The 19,403-nt window shown below is 35.0% G+C and overlaps 2 protein-coding genes across 2 annotated transcripts; both read left to right on the top strand.

Annotated features, from left to right (window-relative positions):
* Window positions 1-4,293: 4,293 nt before the first annotated feature.
* On the top strand, window positions 4,294-8,411 carry LOC149789231 (thrombospondin-1-like). Its single transcript, XM_089973596.1, has 3 exons — window positions 4,294-4,501; window positions 6,558-6,752; window positions 8,182-8,411. The coding sequence occupies exons 1-3, from the start codon at window positions 4,294-4,296 to the stop codon at window positions 8,409-8,411; spliced, it is 633 nt and encodes a 210-aa protein (XP_089829722.1).
* A 594-nt stretch (window positions 8,412-9,005) lies between these two features.
* On the top strand, window positions 9,006-16,681 carry LOC149789230 (coadhesin-like; the record flags this gene model as incomplete). Its single annotated transcript, XM_089973595.1, has 7 exons — window positions 9,006-9,219; window positions 9,946-10,179; window positions 10,692-10,886; window positions 11,535-11,729; window positions 13,923-14,114; window positions 14,866-15,060; window positions 16,515-16,681. Coding segments are annotated over 7 exons (1,392 nt in total), but the record flags the coding sequence as incomplete, so codon positions are not given.
* Between the last annotated feature and the right edge of the window lie 2,722 nt (window positions 16,682-19,403).

The raw sequence follows: 19,403 nt of genomic DNA, 5'->3' as shown, positions 1-19,403 counted from the left end.
TCTCAACCTTGTTATTGCTGATGTTGCCTGGGCAATCCCGCAAAGAAGTTATGGCTTAGAGCCCTCGTGCTAAAATGTTGTTTAAGATTGTAGGTGTTAGTTTACATCCCTGTCTGACTCCAGCTGTTGTTCGAAACCAATCCCCTCTGCTGCCATTGATGAGGACAGAACTGGTGGCTTTGTCCTAACGGTGCTCAACAACCTGCACCAAGTTTGAGCTGATATCGTACTTAATCATAGTTGCCCATAAGGCCGCATGCCATACCCTATCAAAGGACACACACACACACACACACACACATATATATATATATATATATATATATATATATATATATATATATATATATATATATATATATATATATATATATATATATATATATATATATATATATATATATATATATATATATAATCATTTTTCAATTGAACATATTGTCGGGGTCAATTTAGTAAACGTTAATATTGATATTATACTTCGGTGAAGAGTGGTGATTTTGTTCCAATATTATCAGGATGTTACCATTCGGACGGTGTAAAATAGACTTGACGATGTGAACCGCTACCACCGCTGTTTGATCCAAAATATGTGAGTCTCGTTCATCTAGATTATTTTGATATACACTCTGGTCGGGTGTGGGGAAAATCTTTAGGGTTTTTGTTTTACTAACACAAATTGCATTTATGAACGTATGTGGAATTTATCTTCTCAGGTTTATTTAGACATGCTTTCTACAACAATATCAGTTTTGTGAATAGGCGCCTTTGTAAGAAGCGCTTCTCAATCAGCCAGTACAAAATTATGTGTAAGCAAAACATGTCATCTTGTCACCGCAATAACGTATTATCAACCAAACACATTTCTATATTTAATCAAAGTCTCGTTTTGACACTACAAGCAAAACTTGTATGCTTTCACCGAACTCTGTCTTGGTGAATGTCACGTGAAAAAGCTCGCTGTATGAAACTAAATAGATGACGGGTAACTATCGCAAGTGGGTGGTACATGTTGCTGGTACTAACACTCCCCGATTGACAAATCATTACAGGTATCGACATATGTTCATTACATTTGTAATTGATGCTATCATGTAAGTGCCAGGATATTAACAAAAATATATTATATAGAATGTATTATTTGTATACTTGTATAAAATGATACTGATGCAATTCTTTTTGTGCCTTACTTCAAATTTTAGCCCACTCTTTGGTATCATGTGGATCCTGTTCAGTGACCTGCGGAGGTGGAAAACAATTCTGTACATACCAATGTAGAGGCACAGATTGCTCTCTCTCTGACATGATCCAGAGTGAGAGTTGTAATACACATGACTGTCCACCTGGTAATATATATCACTGTATTATTTTATAAGAAATTTTTGTTTCCTTTTATGTCTATCTGTATGTAGGTGTACATCTATAACCGGTATATTTTCTCTTATGAAGAAATTTGTCTCAAAATAGAGCTTTATAAAATTTGACGATTTAGATATTAGTTATTGCATTTAAAAAGAGATTTTCCTACTCGTTGCAAATCTTTTCGTTTCCGCATACGCTGATGAGAGGTGAAAATTACGTAAATAATATTGAGAGAAGAACACTTATGACCTACTCGTCACTCAATACAACAACAGCAGTTAATGTATTAGCCATTCTGATCCACTACTTACTATAAGAAAATATCTTGTGTGTGTATGTGCGTGTGTGATTCGAATTTTTAACGTAGGTTTAACAATGTTTTCAGTCATATCGCTACGATGTCTGCAGTTTATATGATGTTTAGCATTGGGGCATCATGCATGTACATGATCTGATGTCTCCCACACAGTCACATTATCCTGACACCATGCCAACCAAGTCTAACACTAACCACGTAATGCTGAGCGCCAAGCGAAGCACCTGTTAGCAACATTTTTGTATGTCTTTGGTATGACTCGGCCGAAGATCGAACCGACGACCTTCCTGCATCCGAGATGGACGTTCTAACCACTAAGCCATCGGAACTGTCAGAAGAAAATATTTTAAAATGGTGTTAATTAAACTGATCTGTCGCGTGGGATTTAAAGCAATTGATTTTACCCATCATTGCAAATGTTATTTGCTTTACGTGTTAAAAATTGGTAGTCTTGGCGTATGTCATGAACAATGTTTCCATAGCGGTAGATACGTTTCGAACCCTTGAACAACATTCTTGACAGTCAGTAATTATATTAAACGGTTCTAAATATACTTTATTTTTAAGTTTATATATACGTACTAAACAAAGAATGACCACGGAAAGAAGACTTATTCTCTTCTTTCACTAGGTATAGTAATTCCTGAATCGGTTTCAAAATGTATGCTAAAGAAAGAATATATTTGCATTCCCAATGGGTACAATGGGTAGGATCCACCCACTGCCCACCCATCCCACCCGCATCACCAATACCACAACATTTGATGTAATGAAAACATTGTTGTCTCAATTATTTTTAACAGATATTATATTTGGTTGTTAGTAACATTTTTAATCCAATTCCTATCCAGATTTCTACACTGCTAACATAATCCGACATACGGTATGTACGCATGCAATGAAGATGGATTTAAAAAAATTAACAAAAGGAATGATGAATACACGTTTGTACGATTAACCGTCTCTCTTTGCTATATATGCAAACATGTATCTACGTGTGTGAAGACATATACAAATATTGTTTTCCGCAATACTGAGCAATAATGTTTGTATAAATATCCTCTAAGAAAGAGCAGTCGGAAAAGTGCATTAAATAGATTACAACAGACATGTACAATTTGAAATTGCTTGTAGTTTACTAACATATATGCTTGATACCTGATATCAAGGAACGGAGTGGGCATTTATAAAGTTTTATCAATTTCGAATTCTTACAATTATTAATACTGGAAACAATATCCGCAAACCCAGTGAAAGTCTTGCAACGTTAATGTTTCTCGGAGCGGAGAACACAATAGAGCTGAGGTCCCAAAATGGTTCGTGTAAAACTTATACAAACACCGATAAAAGTACAAAACCACTACACTTTGCTATACTTCTACCACGACATGGACCACCAACACAGTTATTACTGTTACATTACCGCTTCTACAATAAGAAGTACTACTACTACTACACTTAATACTACTGCAGCTACTAATAACATTACAAGTCTCAGTCAATGGGAATATGTAGACAGGTATAAATATGTTTAAGCAACTTCTTTTTCTCAGTCTTTGCACAATTTCATCACTTTGATTTGATAATTTATACTTTATTTAAACAGTGTTGGCTTAAAATGTGAACAACTAACAACGTAAATGTTTTAACCAGTTGGATACTTTTATATATGGCAATGTTGTCATTTGGACACTATAGCATATGCAGATAGTTATTATATTTTAACATAAAAGCACAACATAAAGAAGATAGTTATGCACCTCAGTTGAACAAGATGGTGCATTGTTGGAACAGAAAATTGTTAGAAGAATTGAACGTCAGCCAGTTGCACAAAACGTTGCTTACCTCCTTCTTTTTCAACTTTTTGGGTTAATTGTATGCGTTTTAGTTAAACATTCATGTTTTGTTTCCATATGGAAATATAGTGGATGGAGGATGGAGCGATTGGAGTAATTGGACACCTATCAGCTCGTGCAATGTCACATGTGGTGGAGGTGTACAGAGTGAAAGCCAAATCCGGTCTTGCACCAATCCTATTCCTCAGTACGGGGGACGCGAGTGTAGTGGAGATTCAAGGAAATATCGAATTCTAGAGTGCAACACGGAATCATGTCCTCCAGGTAACACATTTTCCTACATCTTTTGCTAGGGAGAATAAAACTATTTAAATTTAATTCTTCTACTAGGTTTTAATTTGTTACAATAAACATTCAAATTGGATGAATAAACCAAAATACAAATATTTGACAAATGGAATATAATTCAGAAAAATCAATGATAATTGTGCGTTACGCTCTTTTAAACTCCTTACTAGTGTACGCATAGGAAAGTGAACCGCTATGAACGCCACCGCGATTAACCTATTGGAGAATATTAAGTTCGTCAAACGTATTGAATGGTCCATATAAAATGTACAAGTACCTCAAATTTTAACATAATGAAAACGATATAAGGAAGATATGTATAAATTTCAAAAGGGCAAAATGGGCATGTTTTCAATTTGCTAACAGCATTTAAAGTGTGACGTGGAAGACAAAATAAATGTGCATATCTTCTTTTCTACGTCGTTGTTCAATTAGATGCATTGTATTTAAAAATAAATATTTTATTTCCAAATGGAAAAAATAGTGGATGGAGGATGGAGCGATTGGAGTAACTGGACACCTTTTAGCTCATGCAATGTCACATGTGGTGGAGGTACACAGACTGAAAGTCGCACCAGGTCCTGCACCAATCCTATTCCTCGGTATGGTGGTAGTCAGTGCAGTGCCGGTTATTCGGAATATAGAATTATCAAATGCAGCACGCAATCATGTCCATCAGGTAAGGGATTTCGTTACATCGTTTACTATCAGCAAAATTATTTCTAAGTCTTCTCTTAGGTTTGAATGAGCAGACAAAACCAGTTACAGTCTGAAACTGTTAAGTAAAGCACTTGATACCACGTTGCATAACCTGTAACCTGTTTAAATAATGTAGGCATAAAAAGTGACCTAGTAACAACGTAAATGTTTTAACCAGTTGGAGACTTTTAGATCAGGCAATGTTGTCATTTTGGCCACTATAGTATCTGCAAATAGTTATTATAATTTAACATAAAAGCACAACATAAAGAAGATTGTTATGCACCTCAATTGAACAAGATGGTGCATTGTTGGAACAGACCAATGTTGGACGAGGTGAACGTCAGCCAGTTGCACAAAAAGTTGCATACCTCCTTCTTATGCTAAGTTTTTTTTATCACTTATATGCGTTTTAGTTAAACATTCGTGTTTTGTTTCCTTATGGAAATATAGTTGATGGAGGATGGAGCGATTGGAGTAACTGGACACCTATCAGCTCATGCAATGTCACATGTGGTGGAGGTGTACAGACTGAAAGCCAAACCCGGTCCTGCACCAATCCTATTCCTCAGTACGGGGGACGCGAGTGTAGTGGAGATTCAAGGAAATATCGAATTCAAGAGTGCAACACGGAATCATGTCCTCCAGGTAACATATTTTGCTATATCTCTTGTTAGGGATTAAAAAAACTATTTACATTTAATTCCTCTAATAGATTTTAATTTGTTGCAATAAACATAAATACAAATATGTGACAAAAGGAATATAATGAAGATAAATCAATGATAATTGTGCGTTAAATTCTTTTAAACTCCTTAATTGTGTAGGCATAGGAAAGTAAACCGCTGAAAACGCCACCGCGTTTAACCTATTGGAGAATATTAAGTTCGTCAAACGTATTGTTTAGTCCATATAAGTTGTACAAGTACCTCAAAAGTTAACATAATGAAAACGATATAAAGAAGATATGTGTGAATTTCAAAAGGGCAAACTCTGACATGTTTTGCAACATGGAAACAGCTTTTAAAGTGTTAAATGGAAGACAAAATAAATGTGCATATCTTCTTTTCTACGTCGTTGTTCAATTAAATGCTTTGAATTTAAAAAGAATTATTTTATTTCCAAAATGCAAAAAAATAGTGGATGGGGGATGGAGCGATTGGAATAACTGGACACCTTTCAGTTCATGCAATGTCACATGTGGTGGAGGTACACAAACTGAAAGCCGCAGCCGGTTATGCAACAATCCGAGTCCAGATTATGATGGTAGAAATTGCAGTGGAGGTTATTGGGAATATAGAATCGTAGGATGCAGCGCGCAATCATGTCCTCCAAATAAGGAATCTGCTACATCTTTGACTATCAAGAAGAATATTTCTGAGTCGTAACATAGCTTTGAATGCGCAAATAAAAATGGTGAAGGTGGAAGTATAATACAAAATACAAGAAGTTGACAAAAGGAATATAATTCAGAAAAATCAATAACTTGGCGATATTAATTAATGGAAGAAAATATAATTATCCCTTAATAATTATTTAATGGTGTGCATACAATATATAAACCGCTTGAAATACAAATATATTCATCCGGTTGATGATGGGATGTTATGGCAATTGTGCAACCGGTCAGACATACCATGGTAGTTATGGCAAATATAGGCGTGTTTTAGATAGGATGGCCACTTATGCCATGTTATTTCCCCTCGAATCTGTTTTAATAGTGTAGACATAGAAAAGAAATCGCTAACGATACAGCTAAATACAACCATTTGGAAAGTTTATTGTAAGACAAACGTGTTCTTTAAGTAAATATAAAATTCACACGTATTGTTTAATTATTAACATAAAACGATTTGTCCAAATTAATTATGGATGTCAAATATATGAATTTGGATAGTTATCCAACATATTACCTACTTATGATAAGTTGAATATAAGGTCATATAAACTTGCTTTTCTTCTTCATATTTTACATCATTATTCAATTTGATGCTTTGGATATAACGATTCATATTTGATTTCAAATGAAAATTCAGTGGATGGAGGATGGAGCAACTGGAGTAACTGGCAACGTTTCAGCTCATGCAACGTCACGTGTGGTGGAGGTGCAGAGCCTAAAAGCCGCAGCCGATCCTGCACAAATCCTGTTCCGCAGTATGGTGGTAGAGAGTGTAATGGAAATTCAATGGAATATGGAATCGTAGAATGCAACACGCAATCATGTCCTCTAGGTATGCAAGCAATACTACTCACAATCAATAGCATGAAGCTGAGTGCAGATAATGACAATGACGATGATGATGAAATCGAATTTCTAATAGATCGTCTCATCGGTTACAATGTGCAAATCAAGAATAAAATCAGATGCACACATTTAGAGAAATATAAATAGGCCAGACAAAGTAAATAATATAGTTATATTAATGATACCCAGTTGCTACTCATTAAACATAGAGGAATTTGTTTCCCAACCAGACGGTTCTAAAGTTGCGGGCACAAGATATAAACCATTTGAAATTCAAATATATTCAACTAATTGGAGATGGACTGCTATCCCAAAGGTGTAAGTGCTCTGATATGAGTAGATACGGCAAATATGAACGATATAAAGATAAGTTAATAATATGACACGGTTTAAAAGCAATTTGTGCGTCGTTGCTTATATATTAAACTGTTTGCAATGTAAATTTTTAACCAGTTGGAGATATTTAAGTACATCAATGTCGTAAATTAGTCACTATAGCATCTGCATATAGTTACTCGCTTTTGAAATAAGAAGATAGTTATGTACCTCAACCAGACGGTACCTTTTCAGAACAGACCAATGATAGAAGAGTTGAACGTCAGCAAATTGCAAAATAACGTTGAATATCTCATTTTTATGCTATGATATTATTCCAATAAATGCTTTTTATTTAAAGATTCATATTTTGTTTTAATATGGAAATATAGTGGATGGAGGATGGAGCGATTGGAGTAACTGGACACCTATCAGCTCATGCAATGTCACATGTGGTGGAGGTGTACAGACTGAAAGAAGAACACGGTCCTGTACCAATCCTATTCCTCAGCACGGTGGACGCGAATGTAGTGGAGATTCAACGAAATATCAAATTGTAGAGTGCAATAAGGAATCATGTCCTCCAGGTAAGGGATTTTGTAACATCGTTTGCTAATGGAAAAAAACTATTTAGATTTAATTCCTCTAATCGGTTTAAATGTCTAACAATAAACAATCAAATTGCATGTATAAACAAAAATACAAAAAGTTACGAAAAGGAATATTATTTAGATAAATCAACGATAACTATGGGTTACTATCTTTTAAACTGATTAATTATGTATGCACAGTAGGAGTAAACCGCTGAAACTGCAACTGTATTTAACCAGTTGGAGAATATTAGGTTGGTCAAATGTATTGTTTGGTCGATATACCATTTACAACACTCTTTGTTAAATCTTACCATCATAAAAAGATATAAGGCTAATAGCTATGCATGTCGCATGTGCACAAGCTGACATGTTTAGCAACATACTAACAGCGTTTAAAGTGTTATATGGAAGACAAAATAAATGTGCATATCTTTTTCAAATTCCGTCGTTTTTCAATTAGATGCATTGTATTTAAAGAAATATATTTTATTTCCAAATGGAAAATAGTGGATGGAGGATGGAGCGATTGGAGTAACTGGACACCTTTCAGCTCATGCAATGTCACATGTGGTGGAGGTACACAGATTGAAAGCCGCATCCGGTCCTGCACCAATCCTATTCCTCAGTATGGTGGTAATCATTGCAGTGGCGGTTATTCGGAATATAGAATTCTAGAATGCAGCACGCACTCATGTCCTCCAAGTAAGGGATTTTGCTACATATTGAATCATCAATAATGCGATTTCTCAGTCTTCTCCTAGGTTTGAATGCACAAAAAAGATCAAGATTGAAGTATAACAAAATACAAGTAGGTGGCAAAAGGAATATAATTCAGAAAAATCATTGATAACTTATCGATATTATTTGATCTCAAAGGAATTCGGTAACCTTCCAGATTTATCTAATGATGTGTGCACAATATATAAACCGCTTGAAATACAAATATATTCATCCGGTTGGAGATATGGTACACATGGGTGAGTTTTAGATAGGATGGTCACTTATGCTATGTAATTTCCTTTCAAACCTGTTTTAATAGTGTAGACAGAAAACAAATCGCTAGTAATGCAGCTGTATTTAAGCATTTTGACAGTTTATTGTAAAGCAAACGTGTTTTTTTAAGTAAATATAAAATTCACACGTATTGTCAAATTGTTAACATTTTTATGTCAAAATTAAATATGGATGTCAAATGTACGAACGTGGATAGTTGTCTAACTTATTACCTACTTATGATAAGTTGAATATAAGGTCATATAAACTTGCTTTTCTTCTTCATATTCTACGTCATTATTGAATGTGATGCTTTGGATGCAAAAATTTATATTTGATTTCCAAATGGAAATTCAGTGGATGGAGGATGGAGCGATTGGAGTAACTGGCAACGTTTCAGCTCATGCAACGTCACATGTGGTGGAGGTGCAGAGCCTAAAAGCCGCAACCGATCCTGCACCAATCCTGTTCCTCATTATGGAGGTAGAGAGTGTAATGGAAACTCAGTGGAATATGGAATTGAAGAATGCAACACGCAGTCATGTCCTCCAGGTAGCTAAGCGATACTGCTCACAATCAATAGCATGAAATTGACGCAGCTGATTATGATGATGACAATGACGATGATGATGAAGTAGAATTACACATAGATATTGTCATCGGTTTGAATGTGCAACTCAAGAGTGAAATCGGATGTATAATTTTAAAGAAACATACATAGGTTAAGAAAGTAAATAATTGAGGTAAATTAATGATAACCAGGAGCTACTAACTAAATATTCCCGACTGTTCTAAGGGTGCGGAGACAAAATATAAACATATGAAATTCAATTATATTCAACTGATTGGAGATGGGGTGGTATTACAAAGGTATTATTGCTCCGGTATGAATATACATGGCAAACATGAACGAAATAAAGTTTGGTTTGACAATTTGGCACTGTTATGTGAGCAATTGATGCCACGTTGCTTAATCTGCAAACTGCTCAAATAGCGTAGGCATATCAAGTGAACGGCTAATAATGTAAGTGTTTTTAATCAGCTGAAGATTTAAAGGTGCGGAAATATTATTGATTGATCACTATAAAATCTGCAATTAGTTGTTCGCTTTAACATAAGACCACGGTTTAACGGAGATAAATGTGTACCTCAGCGAGACGATACATTTTTAGAACAGACAAACTATAGAAGAGTTGAACGTCAGCAAATTGCAAAATAATGTTGCATATCTCATTTTTATGCTATGTTATTATTCCAATAAATGCTTTTAATTTAAAGATTCATGTTTTGTTTCAATATGGAAATATGGAAATATAGTGGATGGAGGATGGAGCGATTGGAGTAAGTGGACACCTATCAGCTCATGCAATGTCACATGTGGTGGAGGTGTACAGACTGAAAGCCATACCCGGTCCTGCACCAATCCTATTCCTCAGCACGGTGGAAGCGAGTGTAGTGGAGATTCAACGAAATATCAAATTGTAGAGTGCAACACGGAATCATGTCCTCCAGGTAAGGGATTTTGCAACATCGTTTGCTAATGAGAAGAAAACTATTTACATTTAATTCCTCTAATCGGTTTAAATGTCTAACAATAAACAATCAAATTGCATGTATTAACAAAATTACAAAAATGTACAAAAAGGAATATGATTTATATAAATCAACGATAACTATGGGTTACTCTCTTTCAAACTGATTAATTATGTAGGCACAGGAAAGTAAACCGCTGTAAATGCAACTGTATTTAACCAGTTGGAAAATATTAGGTTGGTCAAATGTACTGTTTAGTCAATATACCATTTACAACTATCTTTGTTAAATTTTAACATCATAAAAGGATATAAGGCTAATAGCTATGCATGTCACATGAGCACAATCTGACATGTTTGCAACATGCTAACAGCGTTTAAAGTGTTAAATGGAAGACAAAATAAATGTGCATATCTTTTTTAAATTCCGTCGTTGTTCAATTAGATGCATTGTATTTAAAGAAATATATTTTATTTCCAAATGAAAAATAGTGGATGGAGGATGGAGCGATTGGAGTAACTGGACACCTTTCAGCTCATGCAATGTCACATGTGGTGGAGGTACACAGACTGAAAGCCGCATCCGGTCCTGCACCAATCCTATTCCTCAGTATGGTGGTAGTCATTGCAGTGGCGGTTATTCGGAATATAGAATTCTAGAATGCAGCACGCACTCATGTCCTCCAAGTAAGGGATTTTGCTACATATTGAATCATCAATGATGCGATTTCTCAGTCTTCTCCTAGGTTTGAATGCACAAAAAAGATCAAGATTGAAGTATAACAAAATACAAGTAGGTGGCAAAAGGAATATAATTCAGAAAAATCATTGATAACTTATCGATATTATTTGATCTCAAAGGAATTCGGTAACCTTCCAGATTTATCTAATGATGTGTGCACAATATATAAACCGCTTGAAATACAAATATATTCATCTGGTTGGAGATATGGTACACATGGGTGAGTTTTAGATAGGATGGTCACTTATGCTATGTAATTTCCTTTCAAACCTGTTTTAATAGTGTAGACAGAAAACAAATCGCTAGTAATGCAGCTGTATTTAAGCATTTTGACAGTTTATTGTAAAGCAAACGTGTTTTTTTAAGTAAATATAAAATTCACACGTATTGTCAAATTGTTAACAGTTTTATGTCAAAATTAATTATGGATGTCTAATGTACGAACGTGGATAGTTGTCTAACATATTACCTACTTATGATAAGTTGAATATAAGGTCATATAAACTTGCTTTTCTTCTTCATATTCTACGTCATTATTGAATGTGATGCTTTGGATGCAAAAATTTATATTTGATTTCCAAATGGAAATTCAGTGGATGGAGGATGGAGCGATTGGAGTAACTGGCAACGTTTCAGCTCATGCAACGTCACATGTGGTGGAGGTGCAGAGCCTAAAAGCCGCAGCCGATCCTGCACCAATCCTGTTCCTCATTATGGAGGTAGAGAGTGTAATGGAAACTCAGTGGAATATGGAATTGAAGAATGCAACACGCAATCATGTCCTCCAGGTAGCTAAGCGATACTGCTCACAATCAATAGCATGAACTTGACGCAGCTGATTATGATGATGACAATGACGATGATGATGAAGTAGAATTACACATAGATATTGTCATCGGTTTGAATGTGCAACTCAAGAGTGAAATCGGATGTATAATTTTAAAGAAATATACATAGGTTAAGAAAGTAAATAATTGAGGTAAATTAATGATAACCAGGAGTACTAACTAAATATTCCCGACTGTTCTAAGGGTGCGGAGACAAGATATAAACATATGAAATTCAATTATATTCAACTGATTGGAGATGGGGTGCTATTACAAAGGTATTATTGCTCCGGTATGAATATACATGGCAAACATGAACGATATAAAGATTGGTTTGAGAATTTGGCACTGTTATGTGAGCAATTGATGCCACGTTGGTTAGTCTGCAAACTGTTCAAATAGCGTAGGCATATAAAGTGAACGGCTAATATGTAAGTGCTTTTAATCAGTTGAAGATCTTAAGGTGCGGAAATATTATTGATTGATCACTATAAAATCTTCAATTTGTTGTTCGCTTTAACGTAAAACACGGTGTAACGGAGATAAATGTGCACCTCAGCGAGACGATACATTTTTATAACAAACCAACTATAGGACAGTTGAACGTCAGCAAATTGCAAAATAATGTTGCATATCTCATTTTTATGCTATGTTATTATTCCAATACATGCTTTTAATTTAAAGATTCATATTTTCTTTCAATATGGAAATATAGTAGATGGAGGATGGAGCGATTGGAGTAACTGGACACCTATCAGCTCATGCAATGTCACATGTGGTGGAGGTGTACAGAATGAAAGCCATACCCGGTCGTGCACCAATCCTATTCCTCAGCACGGTGGACGCGAGTGTAGTGGAGATTCAACGAAATATCAAATTGTAGAGTGCAACAAGGAATCATGTCCTCCAGGTAAGGGATTTTGCAACATCGTGTGATAATGAGAAGAAAACTATTTACATTTGATTCCTCTACTCGGTTAAAATGTGTAACAATAAACATTCAAATTCTATGTATAAACAAAAATACAAAAATATACGCAAAGGAACATGATTTATATAAATCAACGATAACTATGGGTTACTCTCTTTTAAACTGTTTAATTGTGTAGGCACAGGAAAATAAACCGCTGTAAATGCAACTGTATTTAACCAGTTCGAGAATATTAGGTTGGTCAAATGTACTGTTTGGTCGATACAACCTTTACAACTATCTTTGTTAAATTTTAACATCATGAAAAGATATAAGGTTAATAGTTATGCATGTCACATGAGCACAATCTGACATGTTTGAAACATGCTAACAGCGTTTAAAGTGTTAAATGGAAAACAAAATAAATGTGGATATCTTTTTTAAATTCCGTCGTTGTTCAATTAGATGCATTGCATTTAAAGAAATATATTTTATTTCCCAATGGAAAATAGTGGATGGAGGATGGAGCGATTGGAGTAACTGGACACCTTTCAGCTCATGCAATGTCACATGTGGTGGAGGTACACAAACTGAAAGCCGCATCCGGTCCTGCACCAATCCTATTCCTCAGTATGGTGGTAGTCATTGCAGTGGCGGTTATTCGGAATATAGAATTCTAGAATGCAGCACGCACTCATGTCCTCCAAGTAAGGGATTTTGCTACATATTTAACCATCAATAATGCGATTTCTCAGTCTTCTCCTAGGTTTGAATGCGCAGATAAAAATGATCAAGATTGAAGTATAACAAAATACAAGTAGGTGACAAAAGGAATATAATTCAGAAAAATCATTGATAACTTGTCCATATTAATTGATGTCAAAGGAAGTCGGTTCCCTTCCAGATTTATCTAATCATGCGTGCACAATATAGAAACCGCTTGAAATGCAAATATATTCATCCGGTTGGAGATATGGCACACATGGGTGAGTTTTAGATAGGATGGTCACTTATGCTATGTAATTTCCTTTCAAACCTGTTTTAATAGTGTAGACTTACTAAACAAATCGCTAGTAATGCAGCTGTATTTACGAACGTGGATAGTTGTCTAACATATTACCTACTTATGATAAGTTGAAAATAAGGTCATATAAACTTGCTTTTCTTCATATTCTACGTCAGTATTCAATTTGATGCTTTGGATGCAAAAAATTATATTTGATTTCCAAATGGAAATTCAGTAGATGGAGGATGGAGCGATTGGAGTAACTGGCAACGTTTCAGCTCATGCAACGTCACATGTGGTGGAGGTGCAGAGACTAAAAGCCGCAGCCGATCCTGCACCAATCCTGTTCCTCATTACGGTGGTAGTGAGTGTTATGGAAATTCAATGGAATATGGAATCGTGGAATGCAACACGCAGTCATGTCCTCCAGGTAGCTAAGCAATACTGTTCACAATCAGTAGCATCAAATTGACGCAGCTGATTATGATGATGACAATGACGATGATGATCGATTAGAATTACATATTGATCTTATCATCGGTTTGAATGCTCAACTCAAGAGTGAAATCGGATGTATAATTTTAACGAAATATAGATAGGTAAAACAAAGTAAATAATTGGGGTAAATTAATGATAACCAGGTGCTGCTAACTAAATATTCCAGACTGTTCTAGAGTGCAAGATATAAATCTTTGACATTCAAATATTTTCAACTGATTGGATATGGGCTGGTATAACAAAGGTATTATTTCTCCGTTGTTAATATACATGGCAAACATGAACGATATCAAGATGGGTTTGACAATTTGGCACTGTTATGTGAGAAATTGATGCCACGTTGTTTAATCTGCAAACTGTTCAAATAGTGTAGGCATATACAGTGAACTGCTAATAATGTAAGTGTTTTTAATCAGTTGAAGAATTTAAGGTGCGAAAATATTATTGATTGGACACTATAAAATCTTCAATTAGTTGTTCGCTTTAACATAAGAGCACGGTTTAACGGAGTTAATTATGTATCTCAGGGAGACGATACATTTTCAGAACAGACCAACGATAGAAGAGTTGAACGTCAGCAAATTGCTAAATAATGTTGCATATCTCATTTTTATACTATGTTATTTTTACAATATATGCTGTTTAGTTAAACATTCATATTTTGTTTCAATATGGAAATATAGTAGATGGAGGATGGAGCGATTGGAGTAACTGGACACCTTTCAGCACGTGCAATGTCACATGTGGTGGAGGTGTACAGACTGAAAGCCAAACCCGGTCATGCACCAATCCTATTCCTCAGTACGGTGGACGCGAATGTAGTGGAGATTCAACGAAATATCAAATTGTAGAGTGCAACACGGTATCATGTCCTCCAGGTAAGGGATTTTGTAACATCGTTTGCTAAGGAGAAGGAAACTATTTACATTTAATTTCTCTAATAGATTTAATGTGTAAAAGTAAACAATTCAATTGGATGCATACAAATACAAAAAGGTAAGGAAAGAAATATAATTTAGATAAATCAACGATAACTATGCGTTACTCTCTTTTAAACTGCTTAATTTTGTAGCACAATATAGTAAACTGCTAAAAATGCAAATGTATTTAAGCAGTTGAAGAATTTTATGTTGATTCTAGAGCTGTGAGCACAACAAATAAACCATCTGAAATTCAAATATTTTCGACGGCATGGAGATGGGGTTTTATACAAAGATGTAGCGGATACAGCAAATATGGACACCTTTCGATAGGTTAACAACTTGGCCCTGTTAAGTAAACAATGCATGCCAAGTTGTTTAACCTACAGCCTGTTTAAGAAGTATTGCCACATAATTTGAACCCCTAAAAATGCAACTGTATTTAACCAATTGGGGTATTTTATTTGATTGGTCACAACACAGTTTGCAACTATGTTTTTTGTTTTTAACATTAGAATGCAATATAAGGAAGATAGTTAAATACTTCAACAAGAGGGTACATTTTCAGAACAGAAAAAAGTTTAATGTTAACAAATGTAAACAAAATTGCAGATCTTCTTATGTCACATATTTATTCTCCATGGAAGAGATTTCGTTACATTGTTTTGTTAGAAGCAAATTAAGAAGACGATTTCCATTTCGGTTTTTCATAGGTTTAAATGCGTAAGAACAAATAATCAAGTTGTGCAAACAAAAAATGCGAATCTGTTATAAAAATATTATAATTCAGATATTTCAACGATAAAATGCGTATTACTAATTAATAATAGCTAGAGAAAGTCTGTCCCTGTTTTAAAGATGTGGCCATAAGGTACAAACTGCTAGGAATGCAAAGATATTGAACCGGTTGGAAATAGACTGCTATGGAAAAAATGTGACGGATCGGATATGGGTAGTTCTGACAGACATGAACAGTCTGAATTTAGATAGTTCATAACCTTGTCTTTTTAGGTAAACAAGTTATGCCAATTTAAGTTCTAAACTTTTTACTTTTAGGTAAACAAGTTATGCTAATTCGTTTCTTTGGAGGGCTCTTGAATAGTGTAGGCGTAGGAAATAAACCTCTAATAAAGCAACTGGATTTAACCAGTTGAGGAAGTTTAGGTTGGTCAAACATGTTTGGTCGATATAAAATGTGCACATTTGTTTTATATTTTAACATATTTGACAAAAGAGAGATAGTATTGCATTTCAAAATGGCACAAATTGAAAATTTTGCAATATATTGGGAATGTTTGAACAGTTGAATGTAAGCAAAATTATGCTTGCATATCTTTTCCTAATCTTCGTCCGTTTTAAATTTGATGCTTGTTCTATAATGATTCGTATTTTACATCCAAATGCAAACCTAGTGGATGGAGAATGGAGCGGTTGGAGTATCTGGGCATCTTTCAGCTCACGCAATGCCACGTGTGGTGGAGGTGCTAAGACTGAAAGTCGCGTCGGTCCTGCACCAATCCTATTCCTCAGTATGGTGGTAGACAGTGTAGTGGAGATTCTGTGGAATACGTTGTCGTAGAACGCCACACGCAATCATGTCCTACAGGCGAGCTATACTGCTCAGAATTCAATGCATGAATAAGAGGAAAACGAAGAAGAGTTCCAGATGGCTTTTCCGATAGGTCTGAATAAGCAGACATAAGCAATAAAGTGGGAAGTATAAACGAAACGTATAGGAGGGAAAAATAATTTAGATTATCAATGATCTTCTGCTCCATCAATTAAATAGAAGTTCACGACAATAGGTGTTAAAATATGAATAAAAAAATGGGAAACAACAAGCCAAGGAAAATACAAATAATTTGTGTTCGTTATAATATAAAAATAAAAATTCATCTGACACTTACCTTTTGTGAAATAAATTCCAAGTAATCATTAATATATCATAAAAAGTAAAAAATTATTAAATATTCCGAATGAATTCGATGAGCATTAAATGTCCTGATTTAGCACATGATGCAATCTAAAATGACTTTTATGAATTAACACAAATTCAGTTATATTGTAATAATCCAAATGTCAATAAGCACTTTAGTAATTGCGATGAATGATTTTAAGTAAAGGATTCCTCTGTAATTATATCTGATGCCAAAACCTTAACCATAAACTCTATTCACAAGTGGATTCATACAGAATGACATGAAACTTGAATATATATATATATATATATATATATATATATATATATATATATATATATATATATATATATATATATATTGTCACCTGACCTAGAATGCAACATAATGGGAAGCAGTTGAAGCGAAAAGCCTCGTCAAGTTAAAAAAGACTGGCTTTGAAAGTATAATATTACGTAACTATTAAGGGTACAACATGAAAAGATATACATAAGTTTAGGAGTGAAAAAATATGTTACAGCTTAGAATGATGGGCCAATGTTAAGCACACAACATAAATTACATATATATAACAATACTCAGGGGAAATTGTATCCTTTCCAGCCATTTTACAGGTTGAAGTGCAAGATGTTGTTGTTGTTACGCTGTTATAACGTTTAACGACATTTTTCAGCAAAAGAGGAGCTATGCATGGCGGCCAGTATAAATGATGGAGGAAGAACCAGAGAAAACACAGGAAAGAACCACCGACCCACGAGAATCTTTTGGTAAGCTTTCTCAAGTACCCACATTGGTCGAGCCCACGACACGAACCCACGCAGCCAGAGGTGCGATGGTAGTGATCCGTAAGGGTGAGCCCTTTAGACCACTCGGCCACTCGGGACCCCAGTGCAAGTTGTAAAACATATGAAATGGAAATATATTTAAACGGCTATAGATGAAGATATGGACAGATATGGCAAAAATGACACAGTTTCAGAAAGGCCGATAACTGGGCACCATTTACTAAACTTGTAATGCCAAGTTGTTGCCCCCTTCAACCTGTTTTCATAGTGTAGTCGAATGTGAACCTCTGACATTACAACCGTGTTTATGCAGACGGGGACTTTTCGGTAATGAATCGTGTTGATTGGTCTCTATAACATTTGCAAATAGATTTTAATATATGGACATGACATAAGCAACATGGTTTGTACATCAACAGATGAGATTCTTTGCATTCATTTAATTTGATGCTTTTTACTTTTATTTAACGATTCAATTTTTTGTTACTACATGGAAAAATAGTGGATGGAGGATGGAGCGATTGGAGTAACTGGCCACTTTACAGCGCATGCAATGTCACGTGTGGTGGAGGTTCACAGAATGAAATATATACGCGGTCCTGCACCAATCCTATTCCTCAGTATGGAGGCAGAAGGTGTAGTGGAAATTCTGTGAAATATAGAATGATAGACTGCAACACTCAGTCATGTCCTCCAGGTAAGGGTACATCTTTGAAGAAGAAGAGGAAAAATAATAAGATATATGTTTTTCAGCTACGTTTAAATCCGCAAAATAAATAATCAAGTTGGATGCGTAACCGAAATATACAAAGAGGTGGAACGTATATTTAATTCAGATAAATACAATGATAACTATGCGCTATTAATTAGACACAGTTTGAAGAAGTTGTTTCCTTTCCAGACTGACTTGGTACAAAATATAATCTGTTTGAATGTAAAGAACCAGCTTGATAGGGGCTGTTATTAAAAAAGAGTAAATGTACAGATATGTGTAGATTTGCCAAACATTAACGTGTTTTAGATAGTCTGATAACCTGGTTATATCGACTAAACAAACAAGTAATGTCTATTTATTTTCTATCAAATCTGTTTTAATATTGTATGCACAGGAAATGAACCACAAGGAATACAAATGAATTCAAAGTATTGCACATTTGTCAGGTGGGGCAAAAGTGTTGCTAGGTCGTGCTTGTATTGGCCAATGACTAAATACTAACTAAATAAGTTCTTCCAAGAGATGGATAGGTAGGACACAGGTGTTGTTTGGTTAGTATAAAATTGGCAAACGTTGCTTCTAAATTAAAGTTCAATAATGAATTAACTCTATGGGAGGGAAAGAAAAGAATAACCGCGCAGTCAATACCATGGGGTATGTCCTTCAGGGCTTAATTTCAAGACAGTCAGACTAATATTGTTTAATCTATTACATAGAGAATTGTTTATCCTTTCCTAACTTTTATTTGTCTTGCATGCGCCTTTCTTAATCATATAAATGGAAACTAAGTTGATGGAGGATGGAGTGCATGGAGTGCCTGGACATCTAACAGTTCCTGCAGTGTCTCGTGTGGTGGAGGTAATCTGACACAAACACAGACCC

The sequence above is a fragment of the Sinohyriopsis cumingii genome, chromosome 11 (genome assembly GCF_028554795.1).
Source record: "Sinohyriopsis cumingii isolate HCF-2022 chromosome 11, ASM2855479v2, whole genome shotgun sequence".
Classification (NCBI taxonomy): domain Eukaryota; kingdom Metazoa; phylum Mollusca; class Bivalvia; order Unionida; family Unionidae; genus Sinohyriopsis; species Sinohyriopsis cumingii.
This window is presented reverse-complemented; position numbering and strand designations above follow the sequence as displayed.

What these genes read in the sequence shown, in the direction of transcription:
- LOC149789231 (XM_089973596.1), top strand. Translation starts at nt 4,294, where the DNA reads ATGGAAAAAATAGTGGATGGAGGATGGAGCGATTGGAGTAACTGGACA. An exon ending in CACGCAATCATGTCCATCAG is followed by an intron (nt 4,502 to 6,557) that starts GTAAGGGATTTC and finishes ATGAAAATTCAG; the next exon opens with TGGATGGAGGATGGAGCAAC. An exon ending in CACGCAATCATGTCCTCTAG is followed by an intron (nt 6,753 to 8,181) that starts GTATGCAAGCAA and finishes AATGGAAAATAG; the next exon opens with TGGATGGAGGATGGAGCGAT.